This window comes from Triturus cristatus, chromosome 4_2 (genome assembly GCF_964204655.1).
Source record: "Triturus cristatus chromosome 4_2, aTriCri1.1, whole genome shotgun sequence".
Classification (NCBI taxonomy): Eukaryota; Metazoa; Chordata; class Amphibia; order Caudata; family Salamandridae; genus Triturus; species Triturus cristatus.
In genome coordinates, this window is record NC_140586.1 from 379,808,417 (window position 1) to 379,829,324 (window position 20,908).

Sequence of the window (20,908 nt, forward strand, 5' to 3'; positions counted from 1 at the left end):
CATCTCGGATCGCCCGGTATAAATGCAAAATTAACCTCCTGCCTTTAGCCATTATTAACAGAGTCTGTAGTGTCCGGGAGACCACAGGTTCATCCGGGAACACAGGCCAAAGGTCCCTCGCCACCTGTGCAATCTTTTCGTATTGTAAGAATTGCCCTGGACCCAACTCGAACATATCCCGAGCCTGTTCATGTGTGATGTAGCGCACGTTATCATATAGGTCGCCCATGGTCAGACAGCCCCCCTCCCGCCATTTCCACACCGACGTTGATGTGGCAATCTGCCCAAATGGCTGGACCACTCACAGGGGCATGTCCGGCGCGTACAGAGCCCTCTTTAGCACCTTCCAGACAGTCACTTCCCACAACACCGCCACATGTCGCACTATATAGGGGCATGTCCGAGGCACCCCTGTCCCCATCATCAGTAATTAAGGTAGCTCCCTTTCACCGGCAGAGTCTTTTCCCAGTTGTCGTCCCCCTCTAACCAGTGCACTGCATGCTGGAGCTGCGCTGCGATGTAGTAATATTCCAAGCAAGGGACCTCTAACCCCCCAACCTTCCATGTCCGTTGCAGAGTGGCCAAACTGACACGCTTGCGCTTGCGTTTGGACCCACATAACAAGTCAACGAGAAGCTTGTCTAATTCAACAAAAAAGGATCAGGGGCAGAACCACCATTTTCATCAGCGCTATCCTCCCCATAAGGGATAATGGCAGCTCCTGCCAAAAGCATACCGAGCCTCTCACACCCTCCACCACCCTGCCGATATTATGCGCCAGAGAGTGCACTGCAGAATCTGCCAGCCACACCCCCATATATCGCCATGCGGACCAGACACATGGAAGACCCACCCCTGGTAAGTCCTTGTCCAGGCGTAGGGCCAATCATCCCAACGGAACCAACTTGGATTTCCCCTGGTTGATCCGCAAGCCTGACACACTCCCGGACCCCTCCGAAGCATGCAACAGCACCGGCACTGCCATTCCCGGGTCCTTGACGTATACCAGGGTGTTGTCCGCATACATGGACACCACGTGGTTAGAGTCACCCACCCTGATCCCAAAGGGTGCCATCCTCGTTCGGAGGTCCACCGCCACGGGCTCTATCGCCACAGCGAACAGTAATGATGATAGTGGGCACCCCTATGCTACCGGAAGGCCCAAAATACCAACCGCCCCACTCTAATCCTAGCACACACCGCCGAGTACAGCAACTGTACCCACTGTAAATACCGACCTCCGACACCCATTGCCCGCAAAACCTCCCAGAGATAGGACAACCCCACAGAGTTGAACGCTTGTTCGATGTCGAGAAGTACTAACGCACAGTCTTTCTGCTGGAGCATGGATGAGTGCCAGACATGAGACATGTGTCTGAGGTTCATGGCCGTGCTACGCTGAGGGATAAAACCTGCCTGACCCGAGTGGATGAGCCCTCGTAAGTAGGGTTGCAAACGCGCGGCATTGACCCCGCTGAGGATCTTCATGTCGAGGTTAAGTAGGGAAATGGGCCTGCATGACCCTGGAAGTTGATCGTCTCTATCCGCCTTAGGAAGCATCACCACCCCCTTTCTTACATGCCGTTGCGGGTGGCAAACGCAGGGACCACAACGGGTGGCACATGGGCTAGCTAAACCACTGCTGTTTATCCATATTTTTCTGTTTCGCACTGCAAACTTTCTTTCCTATGGGATTCAAAATGAGAAATCGCACTTTTGCCCCTGACCCCTCCATTTCTGTGTCCCCATCAATGATAGATCAGCTCCAAATTTTCCATGGAGGAGCCAACGTGGAGGAGCATGTAAAGTTTTGTGCAGATTTGTCAAACAGCACTAAAGTTATTAGGGAACTAATAAATGCCTGTCCTATGGAAAATCTGACTTCACCATAACTACGCTGTCTGAATCATACTGGTATGTATGTATGCTTTGTTTATTAACTTCAATGCAATGATATTGTACGCTTTAAACTTTCTAAACCAAACAAAGGACCAGATGCATCAAAGGGTTTTGCCCATTCTGTTTCTATGGGAAAATGTGTTCATGCATATGGCCCAAAAAGTAGACAAATGAATGCTGAATAATCTCAGTGAACATACAATTATCAAGGTTGACCAGCATCATAAAATGCTCGCTTGATTCTTACCGGTGTACTCCTGCTGGCAAATGCAGACGTAGCTCCCTATTTTGTTGATACACGTAGCCCCATTTTGACAGGGTTCAGAAACGCATTCATTCACTTCAATGTCACAGTGTTTGCCTTGAAAACCGGGGACACAGAAGCAGGAGTACCCGTTGACGCGGTCCAGGCACACTGCGCCATTGTGGCAAGGATTGGACAGGCACTCGTTGATGTTGATTTCGCAGAGCGCCCCCGTGTACCCGGCCGCGCAGTCGCAGAAGGGGCCGGCTGGCCCAACCACGCATTGACTTCCGCCCCAGCAGTGGTTAGTGTCGCAGAGTCTGACAGCTCCTTGACAAGCATTGCCGGTGTACCCAGGGCCACACTGGCAGGTGTAGCTTAGATTCCCTGCAGTGCTGAAGCAGGTAGTGTTCTGTGGGCAGGGATCAGAGGCGCAGGGATCTCTGTCACACTTTATTACCAAAGCACCATTTGATGTTCTTCCGCAGTGACAGGTTCCATCTTCTGAGCCTTCCTCGCAAATAGCGTTCTTTTGACAGAAGTCGCCCAGGCACCTGGAGTCATTTCTCACACACAGTGTTCCTACAAGGAGAAAAAAAACAATGCTCATTAGGGAGAGGGTAGAAGTGCCTAACAAGCAGTTTTACGAAGAAGCGACGCCCAGGAGCTTTTAGTACAGAAAACAATAAACAGATATGTGTAACTGAGATGTATTATAAATGTGATGCAAGCAAGGCCAAGAGTAGGGAGTGTGCAACGTTTGTATTACGCAAGTAACAGCATGCATAGATCCGGAGTATTGGCCTACCTGTCGTTCGTGCTTTCCTACATCTACACCCTGACATTTCTTTCAATGTAAACAGGCAATACATCCTCACGAGTGCTTGTTGGCACGGAAAAAGGATGTGATGCTGACTTGTGAGTTAATTATAAAACTGTTTGTCTTGAGATTAGGAAAGTGGTTGGGTGTTGGTGATATTTTTATTTGTCAAAACGTCAGAGGGGCGCAACAATCCACATTTTCTTGTTGGGAATGTATTCCCTCTGTACAGTGTTCCTCCTGGTGGAGTACTTGGTACAGATGCACATTTTGTTTCTCTGCTAGGAAAATATTTTAACTCGGGGAGAAACTCCTTCAAAATACAAATACAATATTTATTGTTTCAGCCGATCAGGTCACAACAATTAAAATTCAGTATACAACTCAATTTTTCATCAGCAATTTCCACAGACAAAATACTACAATGCAATTAATAATCCTTTACAAACTGTATAGATGTTTTAAAATCATTTTAATTCCTGTACTAAAAATGTTGCTCCGGTTTTTCACAGGGATAGAAAACATCTACCACTCTTTCCTTGATATAAATAAAACAATAGGTTTTAAGGACAGGCTTCCTTTTCGCTAATCCAATCCTTTTATCGATGCACATACTTTCAACAAACTCCTTCCACTACAGCCTAATCAAGTATGGGATCGGTGCATTTCTTTCTCATCCTAGAGGGGAATTTATGGGTGCAGACCTCTCCACACTTGTTTAGGGGAGATCTCCCGGATTCGTCAGGGACTTACGCCTGCCAGAAATCTTTTTGGAAATTCCTGTTAGCCATAACTCAGGCAAATGCAGTCGTAAACATCTGTTTATGCTGAGTTTACCTTTGTGGACACACCAAAGTAATTGAAGTATTAATGAAAATTACTGTCAAATCACAAAGGATTTCAGCAAGGTGTTGTGCAGCACAAGTACTACATTTATGAACCTTGAACCACACATTACGAACTTGAAAAGGTCAACTGCGTGTGTGTCTATCTGTCCATGGTGCTTAAATGGCCACACCATGTCTGGACTCCATGATGAAATTGAAAAGGGTCAATCGCAGGCACTGGAAATTGTCACCTATACACTGAAAGACAGCTTTGAATGCAGGCGATTACAATCAATCTCAAAAGGGTCTGCCTACATCAAGAGGCTCTTTGATATTTTCATCTGTTTTCATTACATCCCCTCTGTGCCATGTCACTTTCCTTTGCACTGACGGAACCTTCCGCGGCTCAATTCACAGAAGGACGTTTAAATTACACATGCATATTGTTTGAATTAGGAATGCAGATTTACACTGTTCACAAGATGTGAATTTACCTTGCCAGAGCCATTTATTTCCCTAGAATATTATGTGTGAGTAAACATGCTGTCTTGGGTGGGGAGTGGCCTTTGCAGAGAGGGTATGTCTTGGAATGTTTGTGAATACCAACAAACTTGTGAGTTTTTGGTCTTTCACAAATTTATCAGCCCTTTCCAGTATGGAAATGGCCACTGATTTACTCCTTAAGGGCAGGAGCAAACCAGTTCTCAGGAAGGGAATGGGCGGGGAACATTCCCTCGAATTAGTGGCTGATAACTCAAGGGCTCCATCCATGGGGAAGTATTTCCCTAGAGGACAAAAAAAATTAGCAAGTGCAATTGCACTTTGGAAAGAATTTATGCGTATGTAATTGAATGCTAAGTGACATTTATGCATGTGTATGCTTGCGTTTATGAGCACTCTTGGAAAGTGGAGACACTAAAAGCTTCTGTTAGACCGTCAGCCTTCAAGTTGTCTTCACCCAAACTTATTTGCCTTCACTCCTCCTATTTATAGTGATCTTGTTTTCGTTGGCCCTAGGACTAACTAATGCTAAAGTACTTGTTCTATCTCTAACCTAAACCTGGTGGAATTGGCTTGTACCCAATTGTCACACTTTATTTACTTGTAAGTCCCTAGAAAAGTGTTACCCCACATACACAGGGCCTGTTAATTAAATGCTACCAGTGGGCCTAAAGCACGGATTGTGCCACCCACTTAGGTAGCCCTGTAAAACTGGTCTCAGGCCTACCATTGAAGCCTGCGTGTGCAGTATTAAAAAGGGAACAGCATTTACAACATGGTCGGCACCATGCATGCCATTACCACGCAAACTTTTACAATGAATATGCCTTTACCACGCACGCCTTTACAACGAAAATTTAAGTATTTTACAGGTAAGTGTATCATATATATATATTAGGGTGGGTTTAGGTCTTTAGGTGGCAAGAGTATTTTAAGTTTCGGGTTGGTGTGGGTTTAGGGGTGGCAAGGGTATCTTTAGAGGCAGAAGAAGAGGTATTATATTTAGATAAAGGTACTTATAACCCATTTATTCTGCTAGGCCCGGTGGTGGTTAGTTATCAGTTCTAGTGCAATGAATCCTTCAGGTGATGTCTGTGCTCTGTTTGCTTTCATTCGTTCCTCCAACAGATAAGAACCGGAGTGATCACTACTTTCATTTGGTGCTAATCCATGGGGAACAACATGCTCAATGTTATCTTATTTTAATTGAAACACGTGACTGTGGGTGAGAACGCATTCCAGCTACACCAATCGCATCCTTTGATAGCCTAGTAATTGTGACGGTCAACAACACTGTATTCATTTATCAGAACCAGCCATTTAAGCAAAAATGATCTTTGATGTTTGAGAAAAGCCTAATCTGATTACTTATTTAAGAGAAAATTCATAGCAATACTTCTCATAAGTGATACTGGAGTCCCAAAGGGGGAAAATGATTGTGGGATGTAAAGCAAGCAGACATTTGGGATCCAAACACCAAGTAAATTGGAGAAGCTAAGGAGAACATTTACATTGTTTTAGAGATGCTTGTGCTGTGATCATTCTGGATCACTGTCCTCTATATGCCTTAGCCTGAAGCTCCATTTCCCTCCAGTCTGGTTTCATGTCTAAACATAGATGAGTCCATCTCTAATGACAGTAATAACAATAGTCAGTGGAGGGTGAGGGCTCTTTACAATCCACAGCGACTGCTGGCTCTGACTCATCTGGATGAGCCTTCGTTCAATATTAGATTCTAAGCATCCACACAGCTCTTCAGACTCTTGTGAGGACAGGGATTTTTCTTTTCCAGTCATCTTTAAAGCTATGTTGGTGGATTTAGATGGTTCCGCTTAATTGTGAGCTGTGGGTTTCAAAGAAAAATACCATCCCCTTGTCACGCATGCAGCGCAACGCAAGCTAGTTCAGTACTGATCCCTGTCGTGCAGCCTAATGTGATTGCTTCTTTCACAGACACGCCTCATCTGGGATGGGACAGTAGAACCATTTCAAAATTCACAGCCAGATATCACTTTACACTTGCATAGATGTTACACTATTTGCTCTTATAGCAGGTTAATATGTTTTTCTCAAATTACAATTAGCATTAGTAGATAAAGGGGATTAACTGACAAATCAATGAGAAAAAAAAGCCTTGCACAAACAAAATACAGCCCATCAATCAAATCTCAATACATTCCTCCCTCTTAATTTTAAATCTTTTTTGGTGGAAGCAGCCATTCCATCTAAACTTATGCAAACTCCCTCTACCTTGGCCTACCAACAAGCTCCAACCCATACAAAGCAAAGCTACAAAGTACATACTCAACTTGAGCTCACCAGAGTCAACCAGCAAACACTGAAAGAGGTCAAGGGTTTGCCTATGGGCAGATTACATTCAAATCTCTTTGCACGACTCAGATTTCTTCATCGTAAGGGGCCTTCTTATGACTGCTTCTGGATATCAATTGTGCACTGCTTCAGCAAATCAAGGCACTTCTCGCCACCACGTGGTAGTTCCAAGATTTCACTGGGAAAGCCATGGTGGGTAAAGCTTTTTGCACCAGCCCAAACTCTATTGATCTCTCTATAAATTACTTTATGTGACAATCATAATTTCCAAAGTTTCAGGAAATAAAACGAAAATGCATACATCTGTATTCATGTCACCAATATACAACAGAGCTACCCAGACCGTAAGCTACAGAATGTTGAAAGAGCTGATATTTGAATGTGGAGGCAATTGCCGCAGAGAGGCGAACATGATGACTGCTCTCTGAGGAGTTCATAAACACACCCTTGGAAATATTATTAATTACTGATGTGGAACTCATTCTTACACATTACAGGAGATGACCTACTTTCAACCAACTTTTTTTGATGTTTCTTCGGATAACTTTAGTTGTTTGCAATAGGCAGCAGTGTAACAAATACGTTTATAAACACTTAACGTGGGATTTGTGTCTGCCCATGACTGGATAACTTTTCTGTCTATTTCAAGTGCCGGTTTCTGATTTAATGGATTTCCTCCTTATACTTGTGGTTGTTCCGCCTTTGGACCACCTAGGTGTCACTCTTATTTTCTCTTCGTTTCTCTTCTTTTGTCCCATTTGTAGTTTAGCACTCAATTTAAGTGGGTGTCTTGCTCCTCTTTCTCCCCTCTCTTTTTCACTTGCGCATTACTAGCTTGTGTTCTTTCCCTTGTTATCCCCATCTCTTTCTCCCCAACCTTCAGTCATCCTCTGTTCCTCTTGCTTCTACAACAATGCCTCAATATTATTCCCTCCCAAGACACCAAGCACTGATGCAGCTTAGTGTCATCCACATTCTATCCCTCCTCTTGTCTGCCATTCTACACTCTCAACTAATGGCTTTGCCAGTGCTTGTAAGATTGCACCAGCATTGGCTAGCCTACAGAAGTGGCCAGACATCTTAGAATGATATTTTCTATAATTCCAAGATGTCACCATATGTGGTGTCGATAAAACACAATGCCTATCTTGGAACTACAAAAAATAACGTCCAGGTCACCTTGGCGTGTTTTTATATATATATGTATTTCCAAGATGGCTGCCACATTGCACTTATGTGCAAAATGGAAGTCCCCCTGGATTTATATTTTGTATATTTCCAGGATGGAACTTGAGACAACTTGTATTTTATTCCTTATGACACATGCGTAAATTTCAGCCCTGTCATCTTCAGCCTTTCATAGGTTTTTAGCCACCGTCTCTTAGCATTCGGAAACACGTCACTACTTCCATTGCATGTGTGGGGTTAACATTCCTAGCCTCCACAGTGCTGCTGACGAAAAGGCCAATAATACTTACTAAAGCTGTCAGACATGCAAGAGGCCACTTGGCCGATATCGCTTGTTTGGGGTTTGCCCTCCTTTTCACAGGAATCATTTTTTTCGGTCTATTTACAGACATGTATTTATTTTTTGATACCCGCCAGCAATCACACAATTTATCCAGAAGACAGCGTCAGGTTTAACTTTTATTTTTCACCCCAGGGCTGCTGAACACAGACAGCATGCAAGGCTGGCTTACTCTCTTCCCTCACCTAACGTCATTAGTCACCTGTACTGTCCTCTAGCTGCGATGTAATTTTTTTAGTACAGATTACTTCTGACATCACAACATATCTGAAGTATGGAAAAGATGTAGGAAGTATTAACAGATGATATCAGTATTCATGAATAATAATAACTATAATATGAATAGTAACATATCGAATATTTTTGTCAACGTGTACGACTTCACACCTTACAGCCATTTAGCACAGTGACAAAGGGATACTACTTTGCAGTTTATTCGTATTTATTAAGTCACCCTGTAAGGATGAAAGGCTTTGTTGGCACTTACAGAATCCAAACTTTCAGTCTGCAAACATACTTCTAAAAAAATGTATTCACACACTGTGCTATTCTAATTCCTACCTCTGAAGCTCATAAATGTACCACACACAGGCCTAGAAGGTACTCCAAGGTGGCCCAACTATGTAGAATATGAGAGATGTCTTCTAGGATGAACACGTGATGAATTAGAAACTGACCGAAGATATGTGTAGCCACGCCGCCATATTGATTTCACGATTTTGTGACGCGTGAGTCAAGCCAAGTCAAGAGTCAGCATTCTTCATTGACATACATAGATGTGCATGCCACTGAGAAACAGTGGACGGGGTAGTGGTGGTATGGTTGTTGTCCAAGATTTTTCTGTGGTGCACCCTACCCTAACCCCTTAACTGCTGACCACAGTGCTGAGCACATTTTGGGCAATTGTGGGTATTGACTCTTAGGTCTTCTTAACTTTTTTTTCACATAAGGTATCAACACTAAGGGGCCGATTCCGATTTCAGCCGGAAGGGCTCCGAACGATGGTCGGAGCCCTTCCGACCGAATCGGAACGTGTCGGACGGATTCCGTTCCGACCGAGCCATTCCGATGGGCTCGGTCGGAAAGGAATCCGACTCGGATTTCCGGATGGCTGACGACAGGCTCGGAGAGCCCGTCCGCCGTCCGGAAATCCCTCAGTACTCCCCCAGCCGCCTCTTTACGACCGAGGGAGTACGATGGCAGTTTATCACTGCCTTTTCGTGCCGGTCTTTCTGGCACGAAAAGGCAGTCGGAAACTGTCTTTGGGGCCCCAGTAGGACCCCCTTGGGTGCGAGGCTGCCGAATGGTGGCCTGGGGGCACCTATGGTGCCCCTCTGTGGATCCCTGCACCCGGTGGCAGGCACCTTGGGGTGCCGGCCACAGGGTGCAGGGATGAACTGCACCCCTGCTTTTCACAATGCAAGCATGCATTCTGCTCGGAATGCATGCTTGCATTGTGAAGTATACGAGAGCAACCGAACCCTGTTCGGTCGCATCGTACTTGCAGGGCCGCAACCGACGACAGCAGGTCAGACAGTTACGGCGCCTGACCCATGTCGGACGGACCTGAGTCCGTCCGGCATTGGAATCGGCCCCTAAGTTTGTACCCTTTTTTCCCCAACACCATGGGGATGTTAAAGATACCCAGACTGATTTGCCCCATCAGGAGTAGGGGTATAGGCAATGTCAGAGTGCAACACATGCACCCTTTTCTTTTGTTCTAGAAGCAAAAACCCTGGTGTCTAGTGGGCTTTCTAATCCCATAGGCAACCCATTTGTGATAAACCACTATCTGCCCCCGGGAGGGCCTGAAAGACACTATTGCCCCTTACTGGGGTGGGGGTATGGGCTGATGCCAGGGTAGGCCATCACATCCTTTTGTTTGTTTTGGTGGCATTTTGAAATCCCTGAGGTCGATTGGGCTTTCTGCCCCCCGTGTGGTGGCAGATTCAGGGTAAACCCTCCTACGCCCCCACAGGGGGCAATAAGTCTATTGGACCCTGGGGTGGGAGCAACACATACCCATGTCCAGGAGAGTCGCTACCCCCTACAACTTACAGCATAAAAGCAGTCCATGGTGTCTGGTGGCCTGTCTGCCCCTCCCCGAGAAGACCGATTTGGAGTGAATACCCTGCTCCAGTCCACGGGGAGAGCAGAAAGTTTATTAGACTCCAGGGAGGGAGCAACGGTCCATGCCCAGGGAGTGCACTCTCCCAACAAATGCTGCATAAATCAGTTAATACCCCTAGCAGAAAGTTTCTTGGGCCCCAGGAAGAGGGCCAGGGGGGCAAATTGAGGGTGAATACACATGTCCAACCTCCAGGGTGCAGAAAGTCTATTGGGCCCTGAAGTGGGAGGGAAGCATGTCTATTGAGCCCTAAGGTGTGGGTGTGGGGGGCTGGGCCATGCCCAGGGTAGCCGCTTTCCCTGAAAATATAAAGCTTCAATGCAGTCTCTCTTGTCTAATGGGCTTTCTGCCCCCCAAGGGAGAGTGAATACCCCTAGTAGAAATATGTTGGGCCCCAGGAAGGGAGCAAGGGGCCATGCTCAGGGGGGCCACTCCCCCCAAATAATACTCCATAAATGCAGTCCCTCATTTCTAGTGGGTTTATGCCCCCACCCAAGGAGACTGATTTGGTGTGAATACCCCTATCCACCCCCCAGGGTGAGTAGAAAGTCAACTGGGCCCCGGGGATGAGGGAGCCATTCCTTGCAACAATACTGCATAAATGCAGGCCCTAGGTTTTAGTGGGCTTTCTGCCCCACTCCAGAGGTGCAGATTAGCGGTGAATACCCCTATTCACCCTCAGTGGTGCAGGTGCGAGGGGAGATGGGCCCATGCCTGAGGGGTGCACTCCCCAAAAATACTGCATAAATGCTGTCCCGCAGATTGGGGGCGAATATCCATATTCACCCACCCCAGTCGGGGTAGAAAGTCTATTGGGCCCCAGGATGGGGGGGTGATGGGCCCATACCCAGGGGAGCTGCTGTCCCTAAAACAGTACAGCATAAATGCAGTCCCTGGGGGAGTGAATACCCCTATCCATCCCCGGGGGGGAGCAGATAGTCTATTGGGCCCTGGGGACGGGGGAGCAAGGACCCATGTCCAGGGAGGCACTCTCCCAAACAATAATAATAATAATAATAATAATAATAATAATAAGCACATTTGTAAAGCGCCTGGTTACACTCTGCCAGTGTGTCCCCGCGCTGCGGTGCAAAAAACTGCCTCGGAACTACACCCTATCCTACCCAGGCATGTCTATCCAGGGGGGAAATGATACGTTTTCAGATTTTTCCGGAAGGTACCCTCCGAGCCCTCCAACCAGAGGCTCATGGGGAGCATGTTCCATTGCTGTGCCACCAAAAAGCTGAAGGAGCGGCCGCCCATCCTAGCTCTCTTAATGGCAGGGGGGCACACCTGACCCGTCCCCCATGATCTTAGTTGGCGTGTTGGGGAGTAGAGAGTAAGTAAATCAAACAGGTAGGATGGGCCCGTCCCGTGAATGATACTGTGGCATACGCACAGTGCCTTGAACAGGACTCTCTCCCTAATCTGCAGCCAGTGGAGGGAAACCAACGCCATCTTCGAGGAGGCCCTCCTCGGAAGCATAAGAACCAGCCGGGCTGCTGCGTTCTGCATGACTTGAAGTGTATGCATGCATTTAGCAGTGGCACCCAGATACAGTATGTTACTAGAATCAAGGCGTGATGTCACCAGGGCATGCACCATGGTCTTCCTGGCTGCAGTAGGCAGCATGTCCAGAGTTTTCCGAAGGCCCCTCAAGACTCCGAAACAGGCCCCTGCTACCCACCTGGTATGGTACTCAAAGGAGAGCTTAGTGTCCAACCAAACCCCCAGGTTCTTAGCCTGAGCGCAGGGCGTGGGGGTGGGTCCCAGACTCTGGGGCCACTATGCCGATGACCACACCGACGGGGCCTTCCCCACCACAAGCACCTCGGTCTTATTGCCATTCAACTTCAGGCAGTTATTAGCCATCCATGATGCAAGATCTTGCATGCATGCCACGAAGTTGGAGGCTGCCGTATCCTGTGCTTGTGTCAGGGAAACCAACAGTTGAGTGTCATCGGCATAGGACACAACCCTGATCCCAAACCCATCTGCAATCTCCGCTAACGGCGTGACATAGAGATTGAACAGGGTCGGGCTCAGGGACGATCCCTGCGGCACCCCTTGTTTCACTTTGATGACTTTGGAACAATGAGAACCCTGCCTCGCCTGAAAACTGCGCTCAGACAAGTAGGATTTCATCCAGCTCAATGCACTGACAGACACCCCTCCTTTCCTCAGACACTGCAACAAGGTATTATGGGCAACAGTGTCAAAGGCGGCACTTAAATCCAGCAGGATTAAGGCCGCGGTCTGTCCCTCGTCCACATATTTCCTAATGGTTTCAGTGGCGAGTAGCAGGGCTGATTCCGTCGATTGGAGGGCCCGAAAACCCGACTGAGGGAGATGCAGGAGATTGTATTTCCCAATATGCCCAGTAAGTTGCATGTTTACCACTTTCTCCGCAACCTTTGCGAAGTAAGGGAGTAAGGAGATTGGACGCAGATTCTCCAGTTGATCTGGGCTGATGTGCGGTTTCTTGGGTAGCGGAAGGACCACTGCTTCCTTCCATCTAACTGGTACTATTCCTGTCCTAAAAGATAACTCCAAGAGGTGTCTAATACATGGCTCAAGAGTTGCGATGCTCCTTACCAGCACTTTAGGGGAAGCAGGGTCTCTTGGAGAGCCTGATTTGACACTAATACAGATTTTAGTTAACAGCTCTGGAGGGGGAACGGTAAATCTACCAATGCATTCTATCTCTAGAACGTTCCCTGCTTCCCCCGCGGTCTAATGGCCTACTCAAGCAGAGTCCGGGAAGGTGGAGTACATTTTCTCCAAATTATCTGCAAAGAAATCCGCCACACGGTTGCACGACTCCTCTGAGCCAGTTGCTGGTACTGCCGTTGTTGCTAGGGAGGATATTTCCTTGTAGACCCTGAACAATTCCCTTGCCGAGTTTTCCGCCGCCCCAATTCTCTCCTGGTAGTGGGCTGCCTTAGCCCTTCTAATGAGCCCATGATAGCTCTTCAGAGTGACTTTATACTCCCTCCTAACCTGGTCCGAGAAGTCATTCCTCCACCGCTTCTCTAGGCGTTTACAGTCTGCTTTAGCAGTTCTCAAGGTGGTGTTATACCAGGGAGCAGATTTTTGTACTCTTCACCGCATTTTTTGTGACCAGGGAGCGGTGCTGTCCAGTGCCTCCAAAATGCGGTCATCCAGATTTTCGCATGCGCTTTCGACATCTAAGGCCCCCGGCAACCCACCCAGCGAGAGAGCACTGTTAAACCTATCTTGAGAAATGCCAGCCCACTTCCGGCATGCTATTTCCCTCTTGGATTTCTCCTGTTCCTTTAACCCCGGCAACATCCCCCGGCAACATCCCCCGCCCCCACATTCTTTGCATCATCAAAATGCATATTAAAGTCGCCAAGCACTAAACGTTTTTCCTATCGCAGTGCTAGTTGAGTGTGATATTCTATCAGGCTAGGGGAGAAGCGGGTGGGGGGTCCAGGTGGTCTGTAAACCAGCAGCCCTTTCAAGATGTAATTCATGGCCACCCTGATAGTAAAGAGACCAGCCTCGCTATCTGAAATAGCGACCGGCTCTAGGGAGCATTGGATGGTGTGTTTAAATATAATCGCCACCCCACCCCCTCTCCCAGAGCTCCTATCAATCCTGGTGATTGCGTAACCGCTGGGTAGTGCCTCTAGGATCTCTGGCGCAGAATCCTCATCCAGCCAAGTCTCGGAGAGAAACATCACGTCTACTTGGCCATCTAAAAGCTGGTCATGAATCTCCATTCTGTTCTTCCTAAGTGATCTACAGTTCAGTAGGCAGCAATTCAAAAATGAGCACGCCTCCTTCGCCTCCCACCCAGCGCTAGACGTAAACCTGCAGTACCTGCAGTCCCAGTTCTTACATCCTCCTTCAATGCTGTGCCTGCACAAGTCGGCCATTGCGGGGCAGAGAGCATGTAGTTCTTGGGAGCTATACTGTAGCCCTGCTCCAGAACCACAAGGTGTTCCGGCGCGGGCCCCGACCAGCCGCAGATGGGCCTGCTGCGCGCGACCGCTGTGCGGCCGCTGATGCATGCGGCTTTTATTTCTGCAAGCTCCCTGCAACTAGACCGCTAACCGGTAAAAGCGGAAGTGCCTGGCCCTCCCTTCCCTGCCCTCCATGCGCAACAGTACTGGTTAATGAGTCGGACCGAGGCGGGAAGGAGTGAAGACTGAGCCCAGGCTTCCGGGAAAGGTAAGACTGCAAAATGCCACCAACACTCCCCCCTCCAAGAAAATGTATGCACTAATTATAAAAGAACCTTAATGCCAGCAAAGTTTAAAAATATTAAAAGAAATTGCCCACACACTGCGTAGCGCCGAGCAGTTAAGGGACACTGCCACTGCCCCACTCAATACTACATATATACTATCCCTGGTGTCTAGCGGGCTTTCTGCTTCCACCCCGAGGGGGAGTGAAGACCCTAGCCACCCTCTGGGGGGAGCAGAGAGTCTATTGGGCCCGGAGAGTGGGAGCAAGGGCCCATGCCAAGGGAGCTTTGCCCCCCAAAATAGTGCATAATGCAGTCCTGCAGATTGAGGGTGAATACCCTAAGCAAGCTCCAGTCATGGCAGAAAGTCTATTTGGCCCCAGGGTGGGGGGGGGGGGGTCACGGGTCCCTGCCTAAGCGGCTCCCTCCCCAAATAATACTACATGAATGCAACCCATGGCGTCTAGTGGGCTTTCTGCCCCCGGGGTCATATTGGGGGAATTGCCCATATCTGCTTTCTGGGGGAGCATAAAGACTGCAGTGCCCTTATTTTGAGGTAAGGGTATGGTCAAGCCAATGGTGGGCAACCCGTATGTTTTCTTCCCTAATATTTCAATGGTATCTAGTGTATTTTCTGCACCAAGGTAAAGGCAGAAAGACTGTTTCACCCCTAGCCATGTTGTTTTCTATCAAATTATTCCTGCTGTCTAGTGGGCTTTCAGTCCCCCCTCCCCGGGGGGGGGGGGGTGAGGCAAATTGGGGGTAATCACCCTAATGCACCTCCCAGTGGTGGTAGAAAGACTGGAATTTTTGGGGAGGTGGGGAAGAATACAAGTCCTTGCCTAAGGGGCCACTCCCCCATATCCCTGCTGTCTAGCGGGTGGATCGCTAGTTGGTGATCGCTGTCCTGAGATTCTCCTCATTCCAGAGATACCTGCCCCACCTCAATCAGTGCTTGAGGGGGCTGAGGTATGCCCCCTGAGCAATGATGCAATGAAAGTAAAACAAGCCTATCAGCTCATTTTACTTCCACTTTTCAGAAATTATGTCAGCGCGCCCGGTGTCCTGATCGTCATTTTAAAAAAAAAAGCCTCCAACTGAGCAGCCCGAGCTAAAAATAAAATAAAGGAATCCCTGTGGTGCAAAGAATCAGATTGTCCTTTATACCCCTTCTCAGTGTCAGCCAACAGCAGGAGTGCAGGCATTAGCCAGTGGCCAATGCCCACAACTGCGTGATTAAATGAGAATTTTTCTGTGACCACAATGTTTCCAGATAGGTGGGGAGGGACTGAAGTACATTCTAAGACATTTTCTCTGGTCTTGGGGACTGTGAGTGGCTGGTGAGCAACATTTGTGGTGGATATGGCAGTTCTTTACTGGTGAACAAATGCTGTTTAATTTCAAATGAATAATCACATTACACCATTTCTATATTTGACTTTACAAGGTTATTGATAGCGAACAATCAAGATTAACTCCAGGAGGCTGCTCAGGCACAGTATGCCACAGAAATCATACTCCATAAACTCAATGGCCAATCAAAGAGACAAGGGGCTTAATTTAGAGGAGTATGCTATGGAATTAAACCCCCCAAAAGCACTACATTCCTCATAGTCCCCCCACAAACTTGCACATTTATTCTACTACCTGCCACCAGCAATGAAGCTCTTAGTCGCACCCTATTTCATAATTTTTACACTTCAAAAAGTTTGTGTCCCCATGATATAGCTGGGCCCTTGGATTGGAGTTCAATGAACAGACCTATAGTGCTAGTGATGTTTCATGGAATCTTAGACTTGATTTCCTATTTCTCTTGAGAATTATGTCAATGTATCCGTCTTCAGTCAGTATCATATTGATTATGCAATGCCTGTTTGTTAGAACGCGTTTTCACCGCACTCATATTTCTTTATAGAATCGTTATCCCCTGATGAAGGGCAACACCAGCCCGAAATGCATTCGGCTGATCTACATTTGTGAATGAATCTTCATGCACATCACAAACTAAAAATTGCTAAAGTGAAACAAAGAGAAATGATGAAAAGTTGGGACGGATGGAGATAACCCAACAAGAATGTATTATTTAAATAAATAACATCATTGAAAATCGATCAACGTGTTGAACTGGTGATTAATGTGAACACTCCCTCTTTTGGGAATATTGGCAGTGCATTAAGGGGACGTTCCCCAGGGAGAGGAACTCTATAATTTCCACAGTTGAAATTTCTGCCATGATACTGTGCTCATAAAAAACAGCTTCTTTTTCTAATCTGACAGCTGAGAATGCTTAACATGGGGCCAAATTTACTATTAATGGATTCAAGGCAGCATCCAAATTTGCTGTGTTATATGAAGGGGAGAGAGCACGACAGTGCCATATCTTATGAGATATGGTGCTCCCCCTCTCTTTGCAAGCGCAGGCACACAATTTGGCTGCTTGAATCACACGCAAACCTTTGCGCCATAGTGCAAAGAGGTCTGCACGAGTCTTGCATGTGTGTTGCTTTGGAAAGGTAGCATTAAGTACAAACCATATGATTTGCCCAATGTTAACATTTTCATCACTCTGTATGTGTGTTGCACTATGCGCCGGCTCAAACTGTTGATAGATCTGGCCCTTTGTGTGCATGCCTGGCCTGCCCAACCTTAACTCTCACACTCTCAAGCAACTGGTGGGAATTAAATTGAAAAATAATATTTGTGTCACTTCACTCTCCTCTACTTCCTACCTCCTCTCTCTTTCTCTACAGCTCTATGTACCTATATCCTCTTTCTTGATCTCAGCCCTATTTAACACACCTTTGTCTACCTCACCTCTCTCTCAACTCCATCGTTTGCTACCCCTCTGCTTTGATTTTTCCTGTCAATCTCTATACCTACCTCTAGATGAATCAGTCTCAAAGCCCTCTCTACCGCAGCTCTTTGGACAACATCCCTCGCTCTGTACCTCAAAGCACTTTTTCCATCAGACTGCTTGTATCTTTCCTCCATCTACTTCACTTCTCACGCAACTGATATCTATCCTCACCCTCCCCTTCTCTATTATCTTACCCCTTGCATCCTATATCTAATGTTTCTCTACATCACCTCTCCCCAATCTCGCATTTAACTCTTTCCCTCACACCTCTCTCTCTGCCTCGCTTTTTCCATCCCCAGCTCTCTCTGACTTGGAGACCTTTCATTTTACCTCGCCATTAGTTCACTACCTCACCTCTCCACCACTGCTTTCTTTCATTCATACCTTTGTTCCTTTGCCTTCCCCTCTTTAAATAAATTACTCTTTTATGGCTCCGCTGTTACTCTACTTCTACCTATTTTACGCTATAATTAACTCTTCTCTCACATACAAACATAATACTCTCTGGACCGTCTTCTCTGTTTCAGCTCACCCACTCCACCTCATCTACCTTCCACTATCTCACTGTCTCTTCATCCTTCTCCATCACACAACTTTACTTACCTCCTTATAACCTCGCCTCTTCCTCTATTTCAGATGTCCTACAAGTTCCTGTTTTTGCTTTATCCTTCACCACTCTACCTTTTTTTCTTCCTCACCCCTCTCTTTACCCGACACATTCCTCTACCCCTTCTCATTTTGCTCTCTTTCTACCTTACATCTTTCTTTTTTCTCAAGTTTCTGGTTGTCCACCTTTACTTATCTCTGCGTTTATCTTTCCCTAATTCCCCTCTTTTTCCACATTAACTCTCTCTAGCTCACTCCCGTAGAGTAGTGCTGTACTCCTCTGCCTCCCGCTACATTCAGACTTGCTACACGAGTAGTCAGGGACGGCCCTAGACTCACTGCAGCAAGGGCGGCCCTAAGCGATTCATGCATTGGATGCCCCAAAGAAGCTGCCACAAGGGCACATTTTAACATTTTGATTGTATTCCTCCAATTTGGTGCCCTACTTAACTTGGCACCTTAGGCGACTGCCTAGTTGGCCTGGATGAACGTGCCGACCCTGTAAGCCGTTAGCCATCACTCTCTCGTTCACTGGGAATACAGTTTTAGTTCACACTGTGGATGCACGTGCATCTTGGCCACAGACTGGAGGCAAACGACTGAGTCGTTGCACAGCTAACACATTAGCATGAGTTAACATCCGAGCACAGTGAAGTGTGAACATTATGGCCTCGGGAATGCAAATGTCGAAAAAGTAAGGCGAGCTCTACAAAGAAAGGTATGCAGAGAGTCAGCTGGAGAGCAGGGAAAATATGAGAACCCAAGCAACATATTGGGCTCTTAAAGCCGCGAAAACATGGATTATTGAGCGGACAGCAGTGCACAAACACCCCAGTGACCTGATGTGCGCCCAAAGGCTGCACTGATGAAACGATGACAAAAATGGAATGATATAAAAAGAATTAATGTTGCCCAGTAATTAGAGAGAACACTATAAAATTGCAGTACTTATTTAACAAAAACTATGGATATACGACGTTATACACAAAAGCACACATTTATTTTTTGGGGTTCCAGATGTTGACGGTTGTTAATTCAGTTTAACTATCTAATTATTCAGTTTCATAGCAACACACTGGATTTGACTGGGAATCAAAAGCAAGCCTGCAACATTTTGAAATAAGAGCCATATATTTATCAGAACTGACTAACTAACTGATGACTTTGAAAATATGCTACTAAGTGGTGCATTTTACAGTATAATTTTCCAAATACTAGGATTAAAAATGATAGGATCTGGAGCCAGGCCAGAAAAGAACTACTGAAATATATATTTTACTTCCTCGCACAATTTCTAGCATCATTTTAGAAGCATGCGTGTGTGTGTGTCTTTTGTGTGCACCTATATAAAACGTGGGCGCATTTTACAAAACCTGTGTTCATCGCAGATAGATATTGGCACCATAAGAATCCATCTCCCCACCTTACAAAAGGCACAGTTTGTAAATCAAACATTGACTTTTCAGTATTCACGCAACTCCAGTATGTATAGCCAAAGTTTGAAGTATGTTTAATACCACATTTACCAGGGTATAAACCCATACTAGTATTCACCTTCTCCCCTGTACAGTATGTAAAACACCCATTGTCATTGCCAGGTTACTGGCCAAGGGGTCGATTAGGATGGTGGAAGGACTGCCACCGCCACCAATGAGGTGGCGGTCCTTCCGTCCGCGAGTTTCCCCCCGCCAAATTAGGATGGCGGGGGGGGATCGTTTACTGACCGCGGCGGATGGAAAGACCGTCCGCCACTTGTCCGCCAGAAGCAATCATTCAGATTGCCTGGCGGACGGACCAGGGACCATAAAATGGTGGCGGTGCCTAGCAGGCACCGTCCACCAAATTATGATGATGGATATTTCAAGCCTTTCCATGGCGGCGATGCCGCTGATGGAACAGGTAGAGCAAACTTTTGTATACCTCCTCTATTTGCATGTAAAGTTTAACTATATAACCTACTGATTATAATTTTACTAACGGTTTGCTGTGTGAAACTAACTTAACCTTTGCATTCACAAATTACACGTGGGAAATTGCTATTTGCATGGCAAGATAACACAAATAACTAAAATACGTACGCATATTAATATGTGGTAATTAGATATCGCATGATTTATATTGCTTACGTGATGTTTGCATTCTAGGTTGGATCCAAAAGGTAAATATTATTGCTTTAAATGTCGCTATAAGCTAGGGAAATGCTAATACATAAAGGGATTAGTGAGGGTATAACATTAGACGCATCATTTCTTTGTATTAATTATTCTTTTGTGTTTGTTTCGCTTAAGTTAGCATTTGGGCCAACCACAAAATGGCGGCGGAAATCGAGTTCAGAAGTGGCCACCGTCTCGTGAGCACAATACCTATTGCGCAGACTCGGATGGCTCCGTGAACTTCCTAACGAACCCTGTACACCATAATCCTCTGGCAAGGATAGGATCTTGGTGGACTGCCAAATCCTCGGACAGTAAAAACCGGTTTAAAATGAACAATTGGATCATACAAGCAAACCAAGAAATATTGTTACATAAGGATGTCATCTCCGGCAGTGAAACAGCAAAATCCATGGGAAATTATTATGAACAAATATCGGACGTTTGCGATTAGCCAATCATAAACTTTCTCCGCCAAAAAAGGTTTCATGTTAGCCTGAAATTTATTATAAAAAGAGTAGTAAAATAGGGAGGGGTTGGCATTCGGCGGTTACTATAACTGCATACCCTCTTTGACACCACAGACGATGACTGATGCTTGCACGACTTCTGGTCCATTGTCGATCTTTGGGACTGTGACGTGCTGAGCAAAGAACTTTTGGACCTTAAGCTTTGGCCTGCTTATTTGGACAATTTAACGGCTAATTTGGTTATGCAGAGCCAAAGAAATAGAGAAATCCAGATAGCCAGAATAGGTAAATATAATGTCCTGTGATTTAAATAAATTGATCTAGAAAATTC

At 46.4% G+C, this 20,908-nt stretch overlaps 1 protein-coding gene across 4 annotated transcripts in view; it reads right to left on the reverse strand.

Annotated features, from left to right (window-relative positions):
- The window catches only part of CRB1 (crumbs cell polarity complex component 1), an 828,623-nt gene that overhangs the window by 573,403 nt on the left and 234,312 nt on the right, over nucleotides 1-20,908 (reverse strand). For all 4 annotated transcript variants that reach the window (XM_085601839.1, XM_085601838.1, XM_085601837.1 and 1 more), the window contains exon 2: nucleotides 2,147-2,725. In XM_085601839.1, the coding sequence (XP_085457965.1) occupies nucleotides 2,147-2,725 (579 nt within the window). The remainder of the gene's footprint in view (nucleotides 1-2,146; nucleotides 2,726-20,908) is intronic.